Raw genomic sequence first — 25,432 nt, 5'->3', positions numbered from 1 at the left:
GATGCAGTTTGAACAACAGAAAATGTCAACACGACCAGGACTGTTCACCCACAGCATTGGAAATACAACAATAAAAACGTAATTTTTATTTTTTAGTCAGCTCTTTAATTAGAGATCTTTTTGTACATTATTGTCTATTTTTATTATTGGGGTTTCTTTTGTTTAGTGCACTTATATAAATAGTTATTATTATTATTAGAAACAAACGTGTCATTTTCTTGGTATAAAAATTGCACCAGAATAGATCTTCCAAAGTAGTAAAAAAATAAAAATAAAATAAAAGTCCAAAACAACAAGTGATTTACGCGTATACTGTGGAAAACAGAGTGCATGTTTACATTGACCTTCTATTGTTCCAGTGTCATCTTGCTCAGCCTCTGTGATCCTCAGACACTCTGGACTCCTGGTCTGACAAGAATCTACGAGCTGCAGACTGCCAATGTTAGGTTCATTACCATCTCGCTCTCCTGTGGTTCCATCCACGAATGTGAAGCGTGAGGCAGAAACACTGAGGATCTGACTGCAGTCTTTCTGCTGTGCAGACAAAAAAACAAAACAAAAAACCAGATACGACTGGGTTTTTCTTTTACAATACACTTGTTGCACAGTGTAGTGCACATATTATTGCTAGTGTCTCAAAGATGCTGTCATTTTGACACCCAGCACCCACGTGCTTTAAATCAAGAGTGTGCACCTTCCTGTGCCCATGATTGTGTCGAAATGAGGTGTTGAGGTGCAGCGCGGGTGAGGAGGCAGACACAAAATGCACCACAGACCATCAAAAACCTGGTCTGAAGTATAGCAGAGTTGTGATATTTATTCTGCACAAACAATATTGATGTTCACATTGCACATACACTGCACACGAAGAAAGTGAACGAAATGAAATAAAAGTACAGACAAATGTTAAAATGAAATAAAAATGTCACCCAACTGCTTCACCTCAGGGAGCTTTAGCGGCTGTACTCCACTCACATGCTCTGGCAAATTTGCACAGATTCATTATCTGGCCAGAAAGCCTCTCATTGGATGCACAAGTAGACTAGTTATTGGTGCATGCCAGCTCTTGAAGGATACAACAGATGGTCACCTGATTGGTTTAATTCATGTGACACCCAAAGCACACCCATGATTAACTACATACAATCCTAACTGACTAAATGTAACGCCTTTGCAGTTAGATTATGCAGCCTCTAAACAGCAAAGTGGAGCTGGCCATGCCTCAGATGTACTTGTGATATGCATTTAAGACTGAAAACTGTGGTTGGTCAAGATAAAGCCCACTCACTTGAGTCGACCTGCATTGCCTAAAATCAAAATGCACCTGCATGAAAAGATATTTAATATTTTTTGATGACAACCATTTTTTCCCCACTGTCTGTTAACCAGTGACCGAAGGCAATGACTGCATGTGTTTGCTACAAAGTCTCTTTGGAGGACCCTTGGGTACCACCGGAATGACTGCACCAAACGAGAGAGACACAGATGATAATTGATATTTTGGCCTCTGGACATGATCCCGCACACAGAAGACACTAGCGTCTGGAGAAGACCAAGGAAACGCCTATGTTTCACCCAGCTGCAACAGATAGACTGTTCATTTCAAGAGATTGGATGGACTGGTTGTCTGACTGGGTGGTTGTCAACATGTGTCTGCTGCATCCACCACACTATGGACCAGTAGTTGAATATTGTGGTGGATGCAGCAATGCATGGCACCAGTACACACTCCCAGACCTGACCGGACTTCAGGATCATTTGCAACAGTCCCAATATACAGGGGAAAAGGATCTTTCTTAAGTGACTCATTTTTAAAATGTTTGGATGATGGAGTTGCTGAGGACCTGGCTGATGGACGTCTCTGAAGAGTCAACACAACATGAATCCAGATGGAGGCCAACATCACAGCTTCTTTCTACAGATCACAAATACGAAGGTATTAAGAAACAGGATCATACCCTTTATCATAAAAGATTAACTTACTGTCCACATTTATGTTAAACAGCTGCACTTGAGGACTGAAAATACTTAAAAACTGTAAGAAGTGTTAAAATAAAAACTGATGAAATCACAAATCTTTGCACCTGTCAAATCAAAGCTCTCCAGGTTCCGGACTGATTCCATTGTCTGATCCAGAGGATTTGAGACACAGGCATCTTCAGGACTGATTTCCAGCTCACCTTCATTATTTGTGCAAACCTCTCCAGTTTGTACTCCTTTATTCTGACATTCTTTGGTTACGTCCACCTTAATATATGTTCAGAAGAGATTATTTGTTACAAACAGAATTACATTTGCTTGATGAGTTGTAACTTTAAAAGTATGTAATAATTAGTGAAGTTTTTCTACGAGCGCCTCTGAATCTCACAGACTGTAGTACCTCCTCATTTTTCCATAATCAAGCATCCAGTGGACAAACGTTTTAGTCAAAATCCAAAACTGAAACAGAAATATACTATATCCACTTTTACAGGACACACGCATCCCTTCTGTGTTTGTGCACCTCCAATTCACGCATGTGCCGTGCCCGCAAGGACAGTTCAGTGTGTTTCTGATGGAGCTGCTCATAAGCCTCTTGTACAGCTTGAAGGTTCTGCTCTTCACTCTGAACCCGATCCAGGAACTCTGCCTTCTGTTTAAACACATAATTCATTATTTTTTCATTTCCATAATCAAATATGATTTATGAATAAAAAGCAAGACGTTGGCACTCAGTGCAGTAAACAAAATTCATTAAACCAAGTTCTCTGTTAACAGCAACGTACCATAAAACCATAGACTGCATATATCGTGGACAAAGTCTGCGTGACATCACCCGCAGGTTTTTTTTATAGAAACCCAGAAAAGCTGATATGAAGCTCAAATCTGGGTGCTCTAAAGTTGGACAGTTTAACATGAACTCCTATGGGAATGTGCTCACTTTTGTAGGCAGCCTCAAGTGCCCAGTCAAGCAACTGCAACTTTTTCTTCTTCCAGGTGAGCTTCAACTGAGACCACTGAAGCTCACCGTCACCTGTGTAAAACCTCTTCACCCGCCTGTGTAAAACATACCACTACAAACACCTGAAGCCTGAAGCACTGCGATTTTCCTCTTTCCTAACATTTCTCTCAGACTTCAAACATGCCCTGCTGTGGTAACAGCGTAGACCAGCAAAAATATAAATGAGTGGGTGAGTTAGCTCATTTATTCACATTTTCCATACTGACAACTTTTTTCTGATTTGGGGTTGTACGTACAGTAGTGTTCAGAATAATAGTAGTGCTATGTGACTAAAAAGATTAATCCAGGTTTTGAGTATATTTCTTATTGTTACATGGGAAACAAGGTACCAGTAGATTCAGTAGATTCTCACAAATCCAACAAGAGGGGAAAACTTAAACAAAAAATTATAGGCTGTTCATCTACAATGATCTTCAATGCTTTAAAATGGACACAAAAAAAAAAAAGAGACGCGTGGTTATACAACTAAATACTAGTTTAGTGATTCACAGGATTGCTAAAAATGCAGTTTGAACATAATAGTTTTGAGTTTGTAGCGTCAGCAGCAGATGCTACTATTATTGTGAACACCCCCTTTTCTACTTTTTTTTTTTTTTTTTTTTACTAATAGCCCAATTTCATAGCCTTAAGAGTGTGCATGTCATGAATGCTTGGTCTTGTTGGATTTGTGATCTATTGGTACCTTGTTTCCCATGTAACAATAAGAAATATACTCAAAACATGGATTAATCTTTTTAGTTACATAGCACTACTATTATTCTGAACACTACTGTATAGCCATCTGTAGTACTACTACCTCCTCACCCCACCTGGCAACTAGCAGGTATGTAACCACGTGAGAAGCAAACAGCTCTCATGTCCACATCCACCTAAACCATGAAGCAGTCCTAAATGTGCAGCACAGCCTGGTCTACCACTGCACACACAAATGAGCCTGACCACATACTGAAACAGACAAAAGAATATTTAACAGCTAATATTTTTGACTTTGACATTAAAGTCTTACACTTATATACACACATAAATGCCTCACAACATTTGAGCATTCAGCTTCGTGTTGGCGGTACCTCTTTGTCCCACGTAATCTTGGAAGCAGTGTAGCTGTCCATGAGTTGGGCCATCTCGTCTTCCAGTGCCTTGCTTTTCTCTTGCACCATCTCATGTTCCTGCTTAAGGGCCTGCAATAAAATTAATCACCCATAAGGTTTTTAATGCAATACTAAATTTTTATGTTTGTTTAACGTGAACAGAAGGTCTTAAACAGGGCAGAGTGGGAGAACCAAAGAAGTTCTTTCTAATACAAATCATTTAGGTTGTGTCATTTTAATAATGATTTTAATAAATTAATGAATAGAAGAATTAAAATAAGAAGGGGGTTCAAAGAAGAGAAAATAGAACAATAATTTGCAAGGCTGAATATGCAGTAAAAACACACTATCATTCAGTTGCAGAGTCGAGTGTTTGCACTAATGCTGTGATGTGATATACAGCAGCATTCATCTCAGTTATGGGCACAAACAGCGGTCATCATTTATTCCTGTCCTTGTATAAATTCACTCTATAATCGTTTAAATAGACTCTGAAAAACTCCCAATCCTTCTGAGGCCAAGATGTGTTTAACCCAGGACCATCTTAACCAAATAAACAACACAGGCGGCAGCCTAGGTCCTCAACCACAGCAGGCCTCAGGAAGGCCAATAAAATACCTTCTCTGTTCCACTCAACTGAAGCAGTGACTGGTGATGCAATTGTCAAATGTTTCCTATGTACAGTCTCAACAGTTAATTCACAGTTGTTATGGAGTCTTGATGGCTTCCCTCACAATCTGCTGATGTATAATAATCTGAAAGAGGTACTATGATTCAGTCTCTGGAGCGGTGGCAATAATACACTTTAACTTGGATACTAAATACTGTAAAACAAGAATAGAAGCTGACTGAGAGAGATGTGTCGGGTCTTAGAGTACAAGTGAAATGAATAAATCATGCTCTCAAACTGAAACACCACATTCTTGTACAAAAAGAGAGAATAACCTTCGTAGTACTAGGCACTCCACTTGTTTGAATTATGTGGCTCAGTCAGAACAGCAAGGAGTAGGACAGGTAGGCTAAGGTAAGGCTAACTACATAGTAGTGCTATGTGACTAAAAAGATTAATCCAGGTTTTGAGTATATTTCTTATTGTTACATGGGAAACAAGGTACCAGTAGATTCAGTAGATTCTCACAAATCCAACAAGACCAAGCATTCATGATATGCACACTCTTAAGGCTATGAAATTGGGCTATTAGTAAAAAAAAAAAAAGTATAAAAAGGGGTGTTCACAATAATAGTAACATCTGCTGTTGACGCTACAAACTCAAAACTATTATGTTCAAACTGCTTTGTTTGGAAATCCTATGAATCACTAAACTAGTATTTTAGTTGTATAACCACAGTTTTTCATGATTTCTTCACATCTGCGAGGCATTAATTTTGTTGGTTTGGAACCAAGATTTTGCTCATTCACTAGTGTGCTTGGGGTCATTGTCTTGTTGAAACACCCATTTCAAGGGCATGTCCTCTTCAGCATAAGGTAACATGACCTCTTCAAGTATTCTGACATATCCAAACTGATCCATGATACCTGGTATGCGATATATAGGCCCAACACCATAGTAGGAGAAACATGCCCATATCATGATGCTTGCACCACCATTCTTCACTGTCTACACTGTGAACTGTGGCTTGAATTCAGAGCTTGGGGGTCGTCTCACAAACTGTCTGCGGCCCTTGGACCCAAAAAGAACAATTTTACTCTCATCAGTGCACAAAATATTTCTCCATTTCTCTTTAGGCCAGTTGATGTGTTCTTTGGCAAATTGTAACCTCTTCTGCACATGTCTTTATTTAACAGAGGGACTTTGCGGGGGATTCTTGCAAATAAATTAGCTTCACACAGGCGTCTTCTAACTGTCACAGCACTTACAGGTAACTCCAGACTGTCTTTGATCATCCTGGAGCTGATCAATGGGTGAGCCTTTGCCATTCTGGTAATTCTTCTATCCATTGATGGTTTTTTCCATTTTCTTCCACGCGTCTTTGTTTTTTTTTGTCCATTTTAAAGCATTGGAGATCATTGTAGATGAACAGCCTATAATTTTTTTGCACCTGCGTATAAGTTTTCCCCTCTCCAATCAACTTTTTAATCAAACTACGCTGTTCTTCTGAACAATGTCTTGAACGTCCCATTTTCCTCAGGCTTTCAAAGAGAAAAGCATGTTCAACAGGTGCTGGCTTCATCCTTAAATAGGGGACACCTGATTCACACCTGTTTGTTCCACAAAATTGACAAACTCACTGACTGAATGCCACACTACTGTTATTGTGAACACCCCCTTTTCTACTTTCTTTTACTAATAGCCCAATTTCATAGCCTTAAGAGTGTGCATATCATGAATGCTTGGTCTTGTTGGATTTGTGATAATCTACTGAATCTACTGGTACCTTGTTTCCCATGTAACAATAAGAAATATACTCAAAACCTGGATGAATCTTTTTAGTCACATAGCACTACTATTATTCTGAACACTACTGTACAATATTTTTTTAAAAAAGACATAGAATTTAAAAATGTATAATATTATTTAGTAAGGTAAATGTGCACATTTAGCTCTGAACAGATGAAAACAGTTCTCGTTTATGTGTTTGATATTTAATGCTCAACATCTCTAAAGTTCCACAATTCTATGAGTGTTTTTTCCCAAAGATATTCTAATGCTTTAAGCATCATTCAGGCCTGGCACAGCTTTTTGAGACTTCTGTGACATATTTAACACAATACTCCAAATGTTCTGATTTTACTTCAGAATACAATAACCTGTCCTCCAACTCAACTGCCCAGGATTACCACTATATTCTAAAATCATCGGATAAAAATGCTGATATGCAACGTAAAATTGCTACATCACACAGAAACACCACCGTATTGGAGAAGATGCAAAATATATGGAAATACACTTTGTAGTGCAGCAATAAGTTCATAAGCTACAGTTTAATTCTTATGTATTAGAATATTTCAGATTTTTCTGCTCTATGTGTCTTACATTTATTTTTTTGGGGGGGGGGTTCCAAAAAGTTATATATCCAATTAAGTCAGATTAATTAACTGCAAATCTTGTAATGAATTAAAATATTTTTACTTTTTTAAAATAACCTGACAGTAACCTAAGTACTAATTTACCTATAATACATACAGTGCCATCCTGCAGTTACTTTTGGTACGACACAGGATGCTTTGTCCTGTAGATTAGATACTGACCTGGTACTCTTGGCTCTGTGTCCGCAGCTCCAGCTCCACTTTGTTTAATGTCTGAGTTTGGCTCAACAACAACTGCTGGGAATGCTGCAGAGATCTCATCAGCTCCTACAACATGCACACAACATCAGGCCAGCATCAATGATTTTACACTGTTATTACACCACCTAATATGACGCCCACTGGAACATCAAAACAGTTCAGACTGCAACTGAACAATAAAGCATTCTCAAAATCAACCTCAATGATCAGATTAAATAATAAGACTTTCTTAATTCATGCAGGAGAAATTTAAATGCAACAGCAGTTCAAGTGTTTAAAAAAAATAAGATATGGATAAAGGAATAAGAAAGCTATATAAATTGCATAAATGCATAAATAAAGCAAAAGATTGTATAGAATACATTCTGTATAAAAAAGCTATATAAATATATACATAAACTATGTATAGCGGCTGCATGTGGTTTAATTTCATTTTCATTTTTCACCTGCTTTGCTGCTCTTTCAGCTGCATTCTCATCCATGAGTTTCTTGTTCATTTCAGTTTCCTTAACGTGCAAGAAAAAACATGTCATTTACAGTGCAGCACTAATGAGTTATACAACTGATAAAAATGAGAAACAAAGAACCAATAAATACAGTGAGGAAAATAAGTATTTGAACACCCTGCAATTTTGCAAGTTCTCCCACTTAGAAATCATGGACGGGTCTGAAATTTTCATTTTAGGCGCATGTCCACTGTGAGAGACATAATCAAAAAAAAAAAAAAAATCCAGAAATCACAATGTATGATTTTTTTAATAATTTATTTGTATGTTACTGCTGCAAATAAGTATTTGAACACCTTCCAACCAGCAACAATTCTGGCTCACACAGACCTGTTAATTTTTCTTTAAGAAGCCCTCTTATTCTACACTCTTTACCTGTATTAATTGCACCTGTTTGAACTTGTTACCTGTATAAAAGACACCTGTTCACACACTCAATCAATCACACTCCAACCTGTCCACCATAGCCAAGACCAAAGAGCTGTCTAAGGACACCAGTGACAAAACTGTAGACCTGCTCAAGGCTAGGATGGACTACAGGACAACAGGCAAGCAGCTTGGTAGAAGACAACAACTGTTATGACTATTTATTAGAAAGTGGAAGAAACACAAGATGACTGTCAATCTCCCTCGGTCTGGGATTCCATGCAAGGTCTCACTTTGTGGGGTAAGGATGATTCTGAGAAAGCTCAGAACTACACAGGAGGACATGGTCAATGACCTGAAGAGAGCTGGGACCACAGTCACAAAGATTACATTAGTAACACATGATGCTGTCATGGTTTACAATCCTGCAGGGCAGCAAGGTCCCCCTGCTCAAGCCAGCACATGTCCAGGCCCGTTTGAAGTTCACCAGTGACCATCTGGATGATCCAGAGGAGGCATGGGAGAAGGTCATGTGGTCAGATGAGACCAGAATAAAGCTTTTTGGAATCAACTCCACTTACCATGTTTAGAGGATGAGAACAACCCCAAGAAAACCATCCCAACCGTGAAGCATGGGGGTGGAAACATCATACTTTGGGGGTGCTCTTCTGCAAAGGGGACAGGACAACTGCACCATATTGAAGGGAGGATGGATGGGGTCATGTATTGCGAGATTCTGGCAAACAACCTCCTTCTCTCGGTAAGAGCATTGAAGATGGGCCATGGCTGGGTCTTCCAGCATGACAATGACCCCAAACACACAGCCAGGGTAACTAAGGAGGGGCTCCGTAAGAAGCATTTCAAGGTCCTGGAGTGGCCTGGCCAGTCTCCAGACGTGAACTCAATAGAAAATCTTTGGAGGGAGCTGAAACTCCAAACCTGAACGATCTAGAGAAGATCTGTATGGAGGAGTGGACCAAAATCCCTGCTGCAGTGAGTGAAAACTTGGTCAAGAACTACAGGAAATGTTTGACCTCTGTAATTGCAAACAAAGGCTACTGTACCAAATATTAACATTGATTTTCACAGGTGTTCAATTACTAATTTGCTGCAGTAACATACAAATAAATTATTAAAAACATCATACATTGTGATTTCTGGATTTTTTTTTTTTTTTTTTTTTTTTTAAGATTATGTCTCTCACAGTGGACATGCACCTAAGATGAAAATTTCAGACCCCTCCATGATTTCTAAGTGGGAGAACTTGCAAAATCGTAGGGTGTTCAAATACTTATTTTCCCCTCTGTATTTGATTCCAGTAACTATGCTTCAAATAAACTGTTTATTTTCTAGCTTTACCTTCAAATAAAGTTTCCTGAAACTCACTACAGAGCTATATTGTGTTTTTACTCTTTAAATAATTAACACTGATTCGGCGTGTAATGATGCATTGTGATAATCGTCGTGAAGCTTGAATCAAATTGCATTGTTGTTTTTTCTTTAAATGAACATCATGATACCATGAATAGCGAAATACTACACGGTAGAAATAACAACCTCTTTTAAAAGATTCATGAATGATTTATAAAACATACAAATAGGAAATGTGTATCAAGGCTGATATGCTTCAAAATTGTTTAAAGTTACATTTACCACAGATTACCTTCTATGTAAACAGTAACATACAGTAATTATGTATTGTGATATGTATCAAATCATGAAAGGTATCATGATACATATCACAGCGCTAGTGTATCATTACACCCCTAATATGGATATGCATAGTTTATAAAGTAGTATGTATACCATTTGCCATCAAATTTGTTCCAAAATATACAGAAGCAGCAAACCTGATGTGGCCAGCATCGAGTCACTCCATACTCAGTTGTTGACCCTTTGTTTATCACGCTTGATCGATTTAGTTGTAGAACCTGCAGCCAGCTCATAATTTAAGTCATCCCACTCTGAAGTGCTAACTGTACGGGATAACCATACCCGGCATTTGTACAGACATATACTGACCATAACCAGCTTGTGGTGCAGTTGCTGTGCTTGCTGTTCTTGGCCCAAGGGAACATGCGTCTCGTCACATCTGACCGACAACATCTTGGCTTTGATCAGCTGTTTATTAACTTCCTCCAGCTCCTGAGGAAGCAAGACACACAGTGAGACATCTCATAAATCCAAATGTACAAACAACAAAAATTATATCATTGAAATGCTTTATACTGTTGTTGTGGAAAACCATGTTTAGGGTTCTCGGGTAGGCTAACAATTCAATCCAAGGCTGTAGATTAAAGGTTCACAATTATTAGATTTTATTCAAAGTTAAAGTCCCAGCAAACAGAAATCACCAGTTTTCACAAAGGTTGTTTTTGCTCAAAGAAAAATCTTTGCATTGAGAACAACATTACAACAACAATTTTTTCACATTGGTTTTCTCACACACCTTCTTGAGATACGTAATGGTTGTTTCTTGTTTTTCATATGCAGAGGTCAGTTTCTTGTTGATTTTTATGGCTTCATCAACTGTTACGATCAAACACAGAATCAGTGATTTAAAAATTAATAAAAAGCCGTGTAAATGCTTTTACATTATGAGAACGGTCTAACATGGTGATTAGTCATATATATACAAAAAATTGACAAAATTCCTTTTTTAATGCATTTTCTACTTCTGCCTCTGAGGTCCAAATACTGAATTTTCCAGAGTACATACAACAAAGAATACAATATCACCATTTCCCACACAAAACACGCACGACACAGTCACTAAAGTGCACATTTAGAAAAATTTGTAGCATCTCTTGGAGAATTACAGTTAGTAGTTAGCTAAATCTGCATGTCTTTGGCTTGTGGGAGGGAACCAAACTGCCTATATATATATATATATATATATATATAAAATAATAATTAAAAAAAGCCCAAGGCTCTAATAGAACCTCTGACAAAATTACAAGCATAGCTCAAACGCTCCACCAAGTATCACTGAAGGCACCAGGATAGATTGGCACCTTTTTTAATGTGTGTACAAAAACTATTAAAAACATTGTCCACCCATCCATCCAGCTTTTACCATCCTGCTCCAGTTTCTCGTGGGCCTGCTTCACCATAGCACACTGCCGGGCCAGAGCAGAGAAACGTTTTTCCACCTCTCCCAACTGGTTCAAGTGGCTCTCCTTTGACAGACTCTGCAAGGTCAGCTTCTGTTCCTGTGCAATGGGGATAAAAAACAAAGGCAACAACGACATGAGACCAACAAAGGAAGATCAAAAGTAAGAACTGGAAATAAGTCATAATTTTTCTGGATTACCAGCTCATTAATTTATGGTGTTTGTGCATTTGTGTAGTGTACTTCTTATTATTGGCATTTATTCTTTTATCAATGAGTTTATTTTGTTTAGTCCTTTGATTCTCATGAAAGTCTGAAAAAACTTGTTACTATAATTCTTATTATGAATAACAAATGCATGATTTTTTGGGGGGGGTAAATAAGTCGTACCCGAGTATAAGTCACAGGACCTCCCAAATGAGTAAACCACGCTAAATCAGAGGAATAACCATTATTTTGTAATTATTGAAGAATGCTTATTTTCTAAAACTCATAACACAATCACAAATCCACACAACCCATCGGAAAGGTTTTTTTTTAATGAATGTAGCAGAAGTGTGGTTTTGAAGTAACGTAGCTTAAAGGACGTGTCTCACAGAATTTATAACAACTCAGATTTTGTCTATTAGAGGTCATGTGATGATATTATTAATTTGTGCACTACCATGGCTCGGCTCTAAGGATACGGCAATCAAAACAAACAGATGTGTAGACTGCTGAAAACAATACACTTGTTTTTCTGAATGTTTGAGTGTTTATGACAGTGTTTATGTCACTCTAAGCAAACGTCCCAGTGTGCACTGTTGAATGGCATGTAGATAAACTGCTACTAAGAAACAAGCCGTGGATTAATTGCAAAGTTTATGTAAGTGTGATTTTGTGTCATGACAACTCATTTTTTTAAAGTGACACCTGTGTTAATTTCGATGCAGTCGCTGTAACAGCATCACTGTGAGAAGAGGGGCTGCGCGTACATGTTGATCACTCATGAATAAAGCCCGTTAAAAACAGCATGCTTTGTGTATGCACATAAGCGTCTGTCGTCAATGGAGTAACAGTGAAAAGGTGAGTGTAAGAAATACAGCTGAACGTTCACACATCCGGTGTCGCAGACTGAACCCTACAGATTGGTCCCTCTACCTTCACTACGCATGCGTCATTTCGGAGCGTTAGCAGTGATTCACCGATTATCGTCTCATTTCTGCTTAAAACTGACTTTAGAAGGATTTAAGAGGTTTTACTTCGACATCTTATGAGGTTTTCCCTTGTCATCTGATGGTTAACCACATTATTCCCTCTGATTGGATTGGTTGTACAGAGTCAGACTCAGAGAGTCAGTCTCAGACTCGCTGGTGTTGTGCTCTGACTGGTCCCCCATCTTTTATTATGAAATAATGATGAATTTATGTGGAAATGATTGTTGTAGAAAAGCTTCAGATATCTGTCGCTGAGATAGATGATGACTGGAGTGCAGTTTGAAGCAGAAACAAGGTGATAATCGGTGAATCGCTAATGATGCTCCAAAATGACACGTGCGCAGTATGCAAAAGAGGCCCAATTTTTAAGGGAGGGGAGGGAGTGGCGCCGATCAGACCGCAACACCAGGTTAAAGCAGTGTCATGTACAGCCCGACCGATATATCAGCTGGCTGATATTATCGGCCGATATAAGCCCTTTTCAAAGTACTCACTATCAGCCAAAATTTTGCTGATAGAACACCGATAATTTCTCATAAACAGAACAGTTACTGAAATAATGTTTGTGTCGGCAATGTAAAATGTCCTTGCACCGTTTGCCCAGTAGATGGAGCTCTGACTCCATTCAACTGAGAGCTGCTTACACCCCCCTGCTTAAATGTGTTCATCACCAGCCCCCGTAGTTCGCCGTCACACTGCACTGATTGGCTGACAAAAGTATACAAGTAAGTTTATAAGGATGTTATTTGTAATAACTCTGTGATTACATTCACCCCACATTTCTCCCGTTTCAGTTCAACTCAGTTTGATTAACTCAGTTTATGTAGTAATGTGTCAAACGCGCTTCATTGCATCGGTCGCGCCTTTTATTAAGCCCACGTTGTGTAGACCTTATTTCTAGCATGAAAAACATTCATTTACTGCTAAGAGGTTGAAACATTCAAATTCACTGGTCGTCCGGAAGGGTTCTGGGAATTACTGCCGTTCACCATTAACCCTCTGGGGCCAGCGCCGTCGTATACGATGGCTGGGACCAAGCTTTACTAAACTGTAAATAACTTTTTAATAATATGAGATAGAAACTTACTTTTTTTTTTTTTTTTGCTGAAAAGTCAACTCCACGGACTTTCGATCCGTCGGCCATCTTGGTACTCCTCATAGAAGATGTGTGATGACATGCGCAATGCGAGTGTCCAATCGGAATTGGTTCTCCGTCACATGGTTTTCCAAAATCCAATCGTAGGGCAGATTTACCTCACGTGATATGGCAAAGATCATTTTCAGGAGTTATATCTTACTAGTTGGCCCCTTTGAATAGCCCCCACACTGCTTCAATTGCATTTTTGCATTTTTTGAACTTGAAAATTCTTCTCTGTTATAAAGTTAATCAATATGAAACTTAGTAGTTTATCAGTAGTTTATTGTCTTTTCTCAGAGTGATGTCACCTGTCGACAAATAGTTATAAATGCTGAATTCAATGTTTTCCGAAAATGCACTTAAACAAGAAGCTTTAGTAGCCGTAATGTCCTTCAGCAACCACTGATGGTGCCTGTGTGTTTGTGGACAGTCTTAGAATACTTTGATGTTGGTTTGTTGTACAGGATGTCAAACAATATGAGACATGTCCTTTAAAACAAGTTCGTCTGACAGTTTGTTTCATTTCCAAAACCAAGATGTGCACTGCTTGCACACTGAGGGACAAAATAAGAACAGAAACAAACCCACAGTGGCACATTCTGTCAACAGTGGAATGAAAACAGTGCAGGTTGTAAATGATTGAGAGGATGACTATTAAACACAGACTGTGCAGGATGAAGGAATCAACACCGCGCACGCCTCGGATCGTCAAACTGTCGTTATAGTTTGTCGGTATCAAGCAGATTCTTTTCTTTGTCACTTTCACGCTCACTCCATTCTCTGTTATTCTGATTCCCTCCCATCCTTCTCTCTTATAGAACAGCTCGGCCGAACTCCCTCTTGCGCCGCTCAGCCACTGTTATGTGAAGAAGGTTAAACTGAGCGAGGTCCAGTTATAAAATATTTTAATAGAGATATTTTCTCTGCTGTGCTGGCAGTTCAAAGTGTCACACACTCCCTATCCGTGGCTCTTGATGAGCTCTTCCCTCCAGCTATTCCTCCTTAACACCATCTCTCCATCCCTTCATCCTCCTCTTAGTTTTCTCACTCCCACAAACCTTCTGTCAACAACAATTTGGACAAGTGGAAAAATCCTTCCTTACCATCTCACTGGATTTCTTCTCCAAGTTGTACTTTAACAGCTAAAGGAAAACAAATTCAAAGAGAAAACACTCAGCTCCAAATGAGAACATCACTTTCATCGTCTCATCTCTGGTTCCAAGTGATTAAAAATAAACATGAAACTAGGACGTTGACCTGTGGGGAACCACGGGTTCTAGATGTGGTCGTTTGGTCCTATATATGAAGGACAGCTGATTTTGGGGGAAAATCTGTTTACAGTTATGCTACATTTTTAAAGTACTGACAAAGAAAAATGTCTTGGCTTTTAAGAAAGTCTTTATTGAAGGTTTAATCTGTTTTCAGTTGTGTTCAATTTCAACAAGATTTTCTGAAGCTGCTTAACCAGAATAATATTCAATGAAAAGAATTTACAAATAACTGATGTTTTATATTTGCACTGTGACAGTGTTCACATAAAGCTCCTTTCATACCGGGCCTGCACAGAGTTGCTCTAAGCAAAAAAATTAAACATGTTAAATTTGTTTTTAAAACTTTATCACATAAACTCGGCATAGGGCTGCATAAACTTGATGTACGGCTGCTTAAGCTCGGTGTAGTTGGTCCGCCTCATTACGCAACTCTACGCTGGCCCAGTGTGAAAAGGACTTTAGATCAAATTTCTTTTCTTTTATTTTGGCCTGTGTTAGACAATATTGAGACACAATTCTGCTGTTTTGTCAAGATTGTGAACATGTTAATTCTGGGTTTGGGGTCACATGCACACAGAAAATGTCCAGATTTGAATCATCTGTCTGGGATGTTAGAGGATGGACAGACTGATGAATTCTGTCAAGCCTGCAGCAACCTCACTGGCTTTTATTTTGAAATACACGCTCTGATTGTGGAAGTGCAACAAACAGGCTTGATTACTGAGAATTACTGATTTCTCAGAAAATATACGTCAGACACTTTGCTGTTTTCGCGACTTGAATCCTCATGAAAAAATACATACATTTGCCAAAGGACTAACGTCAGCTCTTTCTGGATTTCAATCGATGCGCCAGATACAGAAACAAAGAGAGGCCACTCCCATTTTATTATATGGATGTGTCTAAGGTCTATTTTTATGAAAGTGCAAAGGTCAAACAAGACGACTTTTTAGTATTTTGATGGAATAAATTCTTCAATGCTGTGATGGAAATAATGGCCCATTTTTGACAAAACGTGCTGTAATGATGTTATTTCTGAAGACTGATACCATCTGATGCAGAAACAATTTGACAGGAACTGTTTGAATTAATACATGCATTTGCATGTTTGTTAAAATCTACAAATAAATCAAACATTAAAAAAAGAATATGAGTAAATTCATATTCTTTTCCTGAACTGACTGCTGCGCTCGGAGCCACGCTGGGTTTCATATTAAGGCTTCATGAGTCATTAAGTTCCACACGTGCTGACCTGAACACTTACAGAGACCAGAGATTTCAAAACTGCAAATACTGCAGCGTCATGTAAACTTTCATAAGTTATTTGTCTGTATAAAAGCACGTCAAGTCAAATATAAAATAACCACCCTCCTGTAAATCTGCTTAAAATGCAAACAACAAATAATGTCAAGTTACATCATATTCAGCTGTTTCATTTACAAATGTGCTGTGTCGCACTGAATGTGTTCAGATTTTCTCTTGAGCTACTGATTATTACTGTAGACAGTCTACAGTAACTTTTTTAAATTAAGATCTCCTTTTATAATAATTAACCAATTTAAATGTATACCTTAAATTTCAAAGGATAATCATCTTCATTTCCAATTGTCACCGATTTGAAAAGGTGTTAATTTAATAGAAGCCACCAGACCGTGCGGTGAGCACCGCCGTGCCTGCTTTTAGCCAAACACGGCAGTCGGATAGAATATCAAAAAGCTCTCTGTTGTCTCTGTAACACGGCTGAGCTGTTACGGTGCAGCGGAGCGTGGGCACGGCCGTATATCACCTCCCTGGTGTCGAGCAAAAATGAGCACTTTAGGACCCACAATGGGTCAGACGTCTGCACGAACACCGTGCACGCTTCACTCCCGTCGGCCGGGCCGGGGTTGGCGGGGGGTCCTTTCATTATAGCCAGAAATAAATCTTCCAGGGTGCATAATTATCTTTGAGTCTCGTCACTCAGGGGGATTTATAAAGAACTGAAACTCAATGTAAAAATGTGGAAGAAGGAGAGAAAAGCAAAAGGTTTTCAGTGTTTTACATCTCAGTACCTGCAGTGACTTCAGCTCCTCTTTCAAGCTGTTAATCTCTTTGCCTCTTAACTCTGCACTGACCTGCTGCTTTCCCTTAAATGTTGTATTAGAAACCAAAAATTGGGAGTAAATAACAAAGCACAGGACAGAGGAATTCATTCCACAGGCCAAGAGCGTACAAACAAAATTACCCAATTTACTACACCAGTAAAAATTAACCTTCATACCTTTTCCTCCTCGATATTTCTTATTTTGACCTGAAACTTAAGAAGAGAATTTATGCCAAATGTTGCTGTGAGTCACAGTTTTAAAGTCAGTGAAAATATTTACCTGTTTCTTATTATCAGCCAGTGACTCTGCGTGCTGGTTCCCCATCGTTTCAATTTTATGTTGTAGAGTTTCCTAAAATGCAGGAAAAAACAAAAGCTAATAAAAACTACAAAGGGCACTCAGAGAATTACCAAAAAAAAAAAACCCTGCTCATTGCATACAACCAAATTAGTTGTTTGCGATTTGTGATACTGTGATATATGCAGCTCTTTCTGGTCGGGATATTTGGTTCACTTTAGTCCAAAATTTAACAACTTTATCCTCAACAAACCCACAACACTCCCACCATATTTAAACCACACTGGCTACAAAGTGTTTAATTTATTGACCTCGAAAGGTCAAAGGTCTTGCAACCAATACAAAGCTGATATATGGCTTCATATTAGTGTTTAACAGTAATTGTCTGTGTATTTTTTAACCAATTACTCAAAATAGCCATTCTAAATATCTCCACAATTAAGCACAGGGACAAACCTTGACCTTAACCTGTTACTTTGAATTTTAACCAACTTCTCTCCAAATCAAATCACTTTGTCCATGACTGACCTTTAGTCATTCCACCAAACTTGGAGTGAATCACATCAAAACACTTTGCATTATTTTGTGCTGCCACTGCATGCTGGTGTAATAATTTATGGGCAACAAATGCTACCATAAATATACATGACATTAGCGTAAAGCAGTGGATCTCTACTCTGCAAAACACTGACTGGTTCATTCAGGTGTGCTAAACCACTTAAGAGTTAACACCTGACTACACCAGTCTGGCAGCAAGAGAAAATATTCATTTGCAAAATTTAAAGTTTTCTTATTGAATGAATGTGTCTGCGGGGCATTTCTTCATAATGGGAGTAAAAATGGCACCCCAAACACGGCATATGCATTTACAAGTTTCCTGAGGATGGGGGGGGGAGGTGTTCAAATCTGCTTCAACACATATTACATAGGAGGTTTCATCCATACCTTTTGCCACTCCAGCTCCTGTTTCTCCAACACCAGTTTATTAGTCTGAGCCTCAAAGCGCATCTCTGCATCCTTGGACCACCATGAAAACAGTTTTGCAGAGTTATTCAGAATAATGCACGGATTCAGTGCAATAACCTTTCATTGATATATGAAGACAGTGCATTTAAACCATGCAGTGGCCTGTTACTGGGGGAAAAAAACAAAGACAAAAACAGCAACATCTCCTTCTGTCCTACGAGCGAATAAATCTCTGGAGCTGAGCCAGAATACTGAATTAAGTTTCCCTGGCTTATTCCGGCGTATCTTTTGGAGAAGCACTCAAAGAAAGAGGAACATTAAAAGGGAGGGGATATTTGTGCACAGCCATTCCTATCCTCCCTCTTCCCCGAGAGAAGGCAGGTAAAAGTCAATTGCTCTCTATATCCATGAGACTTTTTTTATGTGCATGTGGGAGTTGGTTAACTCGCTGACTTTATTTTATAAGTTCCTATTAAACTAAGCTACCATCGTGGCACTACACTTAAAAAAAAATAAGTGCAGACAGCAGAGGAGATGAAGCTGTTATTTTTTCCCCACTGAGAAATAATTAGTGTGTATGTGTTAAAAAAGACACTAAACTGCTTTATTAAATCTGAGAAAACATAAATAAAAGATAGCATCTTTAGATTAAAATGGGGGTAGTAAAATTGTGATGGAATACCATATTGGCCTGAATATAAGACGGGGTTTCTGTTTCCTGGAAATACATCTGAAAATTTTGGCAAAGTCTTAGAATCGTGGACTGTACTTCAACATGTCACATGCAAACACAACAGTAGGTGGCAACAGATAACCTTGAAAAGAGTGTCGTCCTCTTGCATCATTTCATATTTACATCCATCCACAGCCACTAAGCAGAGGCAAACGTCATAGTGTGAGGCATAATTTACCGTGTCCACATGTTGGAATGAACCCCCCCTCCCCCTGTAATGGAGTTGGTTAAACACCCACCCTCAAATAAATTAACTGTTAGAAAAGGAATAAATAATTTTCACGACATTTTACCTGTGATGATGCAGAACAGATCTGGCACCGTATGGCACTAAACTGATGAGTTATCTGTGATTTTTTTTTTCTATCTGTGTTGAAATCAGGCATTTTATTGAAATACATATGGAGACATGGGAATTCCAAGGAACGTAACAGTGGCCATGCTCGTGTATCCGCTGACCCCCTGTTCAGGCAGAATTTCACGCAGTAAACCCAGGGTGTTCCGATGTGCAAGTACGGTATGTTCATGATAAAAAATATTGCTCCTCTGCATTTTAACAGCATTGCTTATCTCCACAACTCTAACAAGTTCACCACAAGAATCAGCATAAAACAATCAAAACACACAATAAATCACAATTATTTATCATTATTCATAATTATCCCAGGAACCATTGTGCTTTTGTGTTGCTGTTCACAAGTGAGAGTGAACTCCGCCCCCTGACTGCTGATGCTACCATGAACCAAAATTTGATTTAATCAACAGACATGTTATTTTCCAAGCTAAAACTGCATCAGGAGAGATCTTATCTTAATAAAGAGAGCAGCAGAATCACACCACATTGTGTGCTATGTACTTGCACCTTTATTATGTGGAACTTCATGGAAGTTTACATTATGAATTTGTGATGGTTTCTCTTCTCTATACAGATTTACTTCTGTTATGAATTAATGTTATTGCTGGGAGCTTATTTGGTGGGTAAGAAGAAAAGAAATAAGTCCTATATAGGCCCTGAGGCATGTTGTTGCCGGGGTTTATCTCAGAATTCTTTAGCGTGAAGCGGATGAGTCTACGACTCCCTCTGGATGAGAGAAGAGTATGATGCAAAATACTTCCTGAGCCAAGGCCGGTACCAATTTCTAGCTGGGTGGACTGAGACAATGTAGATTAACTGTCTTGTCCAAGGACACAGAGAGATAGCGTGACCTTGAGTCAAACCCTCAGCTACACATTGTCAGACCAGCTCCTGATCCACTGAGCTACATACGCCACATTAAAAACACATTTGTACTTGTGTACGGAAACAGTAATGACATTCTGGATAATTTAGGATTTAGGAAGTTAAAAATAGTTTTGTCACAATACATCTTGATTTTAAATGTTTCATCATAAAATTAGCTACAAATGCAATCAATCACTTCCCAAACATGTCTTTGCACACAAAGCGCTCCCTTCCCTTTTAGGTTTACATGTTCTCGCTGACTATAACAGCGGGTCATGCTGTATTCAAAAAGAAACAACAAAACCGTTGGAATTTGACCTGCTCAGGAATGTCCGGCATCATGACATCCTCTTGCTTCTGAAGCGCTCCACAACTACAGCAGCTGCTTTGATAACAGCGCCTGAGGAGTATCAGACCCATCACATGTTCGCGTCCCAGTTAACACCACGATAACAATAAAAACTAAATGGCCACAAAACACCAAACAGCCATTTTTGCACCTCTAACCTTTAAGCACACTGGGAATGTCGATGTGAGGTTGAAAGCACTTGCTGGAGGGTCAATCCATTCCTGTTTTAGATTTGTACAAACAAATTTCCTTTACTTTCTGCTTAATGGTCAAAGGAAGAATTGCTAGTGTGTATCTGGACAAAATGGGCTTGAAGCCCAGCTTGCTCTTATCTAGCATACTTCAAAGAGTCTTGGTTAATATTTGTTTCAAGACTTCCTTAAAAAAAATGTGCAACTGGCGTCTGTTTAATTTTTTAGTGTTCATTGCTGTTGTTTTAAATACAGAAAATAGAGATGAAGACAAAACTGACATTAGCAAGATCATTTTCTACACTGAGAGGACAGTATCAATTTAATCTACACCATAATTCACTTAGGCCTTAATTTGTGTGTCTGTTAGTAAGTTAGTGTGGTGAAGAAAAAAATCAGAAACCACACAATTAGATTATCTTTTTTTGGGCAACACATAAAATTCAGTGAAGATGTGCAGTAGGGTGGTCCCGAAAAACAAATCAACTTTTTCAAGGTGCTTCTTCATTTTTTAGCTCCTTTGGAGAAAAAATTAAATGGGTGGTTTCCACTGCTGCCCAGCCCCTGATTATTGTGACGTCTGAGTGACATTTTGAGTTATGGACTGGATACATGAGTTTATTAGTGGCAGGTTTTGCTCCATCTGCCTCAGGTGGCATTTTTGAGGCATTCAACATCAACATGGACTTCCTCATCCAGGACCCCTCAGAGTGGGAGGATGACCCATCATTCCAGTCCTCAAAGCAGGTCCTGGATAACACTGCTGCTGTCTATGATTTTGCTGAGCGAGGAGCTGCACTTATCCAGGATTACAATCAGATCCTAGATTGAACAGCAGCGTCACCTGCTGCAAGTTGCTGAGTGGCATCGAAGAAAATCGGCACCAAACGCCACTCCCCATGACAATTTTGTCAGGAAGCACCTTAAGAAAATCACATTTTTATTTTTGGCATACTTTAGAGGACCGCCATAATGTGCAGTAAGGTTTTTCTAAGCAAAACTGGAACTCAAAATGTGTAAAAAAAAAAAAAAAAAAAAAGTCTTAAAAATACCGTTGCTCACAATGCAGGCACTCAGCTTGTGCATTATGTTATGTGGCACCTATTAGCATCATGTGATGCGACACTAGCGAGGTTTCAAGGCACGTGGATGATGGTGAATCACTGCTTGAAGGTGCTGCCCTCACTTAGGTCTGCTAAGGCTGGGTGTGATATGTTGACATGGTACCAAACACCAAGCTAGCGCCAAGCCAAGTATACAACATATTATATGAAGACTAACTTTACTAAAGTGAGGAAACATTTGCTTTCAGGAAGACTAATGATAACAAATCAAACAAAAGATTTAATTTCCCAACACTCCAACTATTTTATATCATTCATTGCTCATTCCATATATAACCTAATGCATTGAGGTATGGGGAAATACATATAAAACTAATACTAATCCAGTATTTTTGTTGCAAAAGAAAGCTGTAAGCATTATTTGTAACAAATCACATTATGAGCCAACGAGTCCATTGTTTGCTTGTTTACATATTCTAAAATTTTAGGACTTGGTTGATTACATTACAATACAAATTATGTATGAAGTTAAAAATAAACTGCTGCCACAACATGTCCAGGATCTGTTTAAACTGAGGGACTCCTGTTATAATTTGAGAGGAATTTTATTTTTTTGAGAAATCAAGGATCCGAACTACTGCAAAAAGTCATTGTGTTTCTGTCAAAGGTGTCAACATCTGGAACAACTGTCCTGATAATATTAAAGTACTTGGTACTTTAGTAGGCTTTAAAAAAACATTACAAGAATAACAAAATCGCTTGCTATAGTTGAAAACTTAGGTCTACTGATTTGTTATTACTTTCGGGTTTGTGCGTTGTGCGCCAGTGTTTGTCTGATTGTATTTTGTAAATTTGAGTTCAGTGACTAACTGCATTTTTTTTCTTTTTAGTATTGTCATCATATGTGTGTGTGTGTGTGTGAGAGAGAGAGAGATTGTGTAGACATGTATTTATGAAATTTTGTTCGTGTGCATGCGTGTATATATTTCTTATTTTTTTAGTATCCGGTTGTTAAGTTCTAAAGTAACGCATCACATGATAAATCTATTTCCAGGTCCAAAGACCTGCAAGTTTACAATTAAACTTACGTCTGTATGATCCTTTTAAGAATCTACAGTTTAAGTTTAGCTTGTGTTTACATTGTGCGCAAACCTCTGTCCCTCCCTTCTCTGCCTCCGCCTCCGTTAACTGCATTTGTCTGGTTCTATGGTCAGAACACTTAATAAAACTTTTTTTTTCTTTTACTTTATATAATTTATTATGCACAGTTAAAATATACGTCTGTTTGTTAATAAATTATTAAATAAATTAAATTATTATAATAAATTATTTATTACAAACAGGACGTTAAAGTGCAAACTTCACTTTCCCCCCCGAATGACATGATCAGGAAGTAATCGCAGCGCACAGCAACTCCCATTGAAAATAACGGAGAAACGACCTGAGCTTCTGGCATTTTTACATAAAACAAACGCAGTAACGTCTACAACCCCTGGCAAAAATTATGGAATCACCGGCCTCGGAGGATGTTCATTCAGTTAATTTTGTAGAAAAAAAGCAGATCACAGACATGACACAAAACTAAAGTCACTTCAAATGGCAACTTTCTGGCTTTAAGAAACACTAAGAAATCAGGAAAAAAAATTGTGGCAGTCAGTAATGGTTACTTTTTTAGACCAAGCAGAGGAAAAAAATATGGAATCACTCAATTCTGAGGAAAAAATTATGGAATCATGAAAAACAAAAGAACGCTCCAACACATCACTAGTATTTTGTTGCACCACCTCTGGCTTTTATAACAGCTTACCGTCTCTGAGGCATGGACTTAATGAGTGACAAACAGTACTCTTCATCAATCTGGCTCTAACTTTCTCTGATTGCTGTTGCCAGATCAGCTTTGCAGGTTGGAGCCTTGTCATGGACCATTTTCTTCAACTTCCACCAAAGATTTTCAATTGGATTAAGATCCGGACTATTTGCAGGCCATGACATTGACCCCATGTGTCTTTTTGCAAGGAATGTTTTCACAGTTTTTGCTCTATGGCAAGATGCATTATCATCTTGAAAAATGATTTCATCATCCCCAAACATCCTTTCAATTGATGGGATAAGAAAAGTGTCCAAAATATCAACGTAAACTTGTGCATTTATTGATGATGTAATGACAGCCATCTCCCCAGTGCCTTTACCTGACATGCAGCCCCATATCATCAATGACTGTGGAAATTTACATGTTCTCTTCAGGCAGTCATCTTTATAAATCTCATTGGAACGGCACCAAACAAAAGTTCCAGCATCATCACCTTGCCCAATGCAGATTCGAGATTCATCACTGAATATGACTTTCATCCAGTCATCCACAGTCCATGATTGCTTTTCCATAGCCCATTGTAACCTTGTTTTTTTCTGTTTAGGTGTTAATGATGGCTTTCGTTTAGCTTTTCTGTATGTAAATCCCATTTCCTTTAGGCGGTTTCTTACAGTTCGGTCACAGATGTTGACTCCAGTTTCCTCCCATTCGTTCCTCATTTGTTTTGTTGTGCATTTTCAATTTTTGAGACATATTGCTTTAAGTTTTCTGTCTTGACGCTTTGATGTCTTCCTTGGTCTACCAGTATGTTTGCCTTTAACAACCTTCCCATGTTGTTTGTATTTGGTCCAGAGTTTAGACACAGCTGACTGTGAACAACCAACATCTTTTGCAACATTGCGTGATAATTTACCCTCTTTTAAGAGTTTGATCATCCTCTCCTTTGTTTCAATTGAGATCTCTTGTGTTGGAGCCATGATTCATGTCAGTCCACTTGGTGCAACAGCTCTCCAAGGTGTGATCACTCCTTTTTAGATGCAGACTAAGGAGCAGATCTGATTTGATGCAGGTGTTAGTTTTGGGGATGAAAATTTACAGGGTGATTCCATAATTTATTCCTCAGAATTGAGTGAGTCCATATTTTTTTCCCTCTGCTTGGTCTAAAAATGTAACCGTTACTGACTGCCACAATTTTTTTTCCTGATTTCTTATAGTGTTTCTTAAAGCCAGAAAGTTGCCATTTAAAATGACTTTAGTTTTGTGTTATGTCTGTGATCTGCTTTTTTCTACAAAATTAAACAACTGAATGAACGTCCTCCGAGGCCGGTGATTCCAAAGTTTTTGCCAGGGGTTGTATAAACCCAGTTAATATATCCAGGAGAGTTTTAGGCACAATATACAGAGTTTTATGTTGCGATGTTAATGCTGTTGTCCGTGTGCAACGGTTTAAGTGCAGCCTGATCACAGCGTCTCAGTGCAGTTCTCGATGTTAATGACAGTGCGCATTTTTTGTTTGGAGCCGGAAGTTGAAAATCACATGATGCGTTACATCACACTTAACAACCAGATAAGGGGTGGGTATTTATAAGCTTCTGCCCTCACCCTTTGGTCACACAGGATCTTTGTAAAGTTGCTTTGTTGTGAGTTTTTTTTGTTGTTGTTGAACTGTGTCCCAAATAAACTTACTCAATTCATTCAAATGTATTTTCCTATGATCATAATAAATCATATTTTATTCATCAACTATTTTATGTATATATATATATATATATATATATATAGTATTTT

The 25,432-nt window shown here is 38.4% G+C and overlaps 1 protein-coding gene across 1 annotated transcript in view; it reads right to left on the bottom strand.

Annotated features, from left to right (window-relative positions):
* Window positions 1–25,432, bottom strand: part of LOC117514983 (myosin-9-like) — a 50,257-nt gene that overhangs the window by 13,130 nt on the left and 11,695 nt on the right. Inside the window, exons 3-17 of the mRNA XM_034175545.1 lie at window positions 18,255–18,326; window positions 17,292–17,363; window positions 17,189–17,224; window positions 16,980–17,054; window positions 14,761–14,799; window positions 11,288–11,423; window positions 10,661–10,740; window positions 10,234–10,356; window positions 7,786–7,845; window positions 7,301–7,405; window positions 4,069–4,179; window positions 2,504–2,632; window positions 2,085–2,247; window positions 1,845–1,915; window positions 345–534 (exon numbers count right to left, since the gene is read on the bottom strand). Of these exons, the coding sequence (XP_034031436.1) occupies window positions 345–534; window positions 1,845–1,915; window positions 2,085–2,247; window positions 2,504–2,632; window positions 4,069–4,179; window positions 7,301–7,405; window positions 7,786–7,845; window positions 10,234–10,356; window positions 10,661–10,740; window positions 11,288–11,423; window positions 14,761–14,799; window positions 16,980–17,054; window positions 17,189–17,224; window positions 17,292–17,363; window positions 18,255–18,326 (1,462 nt within the window). The remainder of the gene's footprint in view (window positions 1–344; window positions 535–1,844; window positions 1,916–2,084; window positions 2,248–2,503; window positions 2,633–4,068; window positions 4,180–7,300; window positions 7,406–7,785; window positions 7,846–10,233; window positions 10,357–10,660; window positions 10,741–11,287; window positions 11,424–14,760; window positions 14,800–16,979; window positions 17,055–17,188; window positions 17,225–17,291; window positions 17,364–18,254; window positions 18,327–25,432) is intronic.

The sequence above is a fragment of the Thalassophryne amazonica genome, chromosome 8, assembly GCF_902500255.1.
Source record: "Thalassophryne amazonica chromosome 8, fThaAma1.1, whole genome shotgun sequence".
Taxonomy (NCBI): domain Eukaryota; kingdom Metazoa; phylum Chordata; class Actinopteri; order Batrachoidiformes; family Batrachoididae; genus Thalassophryne; species Thalassophryne amazonica.
Note: the sequence above shows the minus strand (reverse complement) of the source record. Positions and strands in the feature narration are given on the sequence as shown.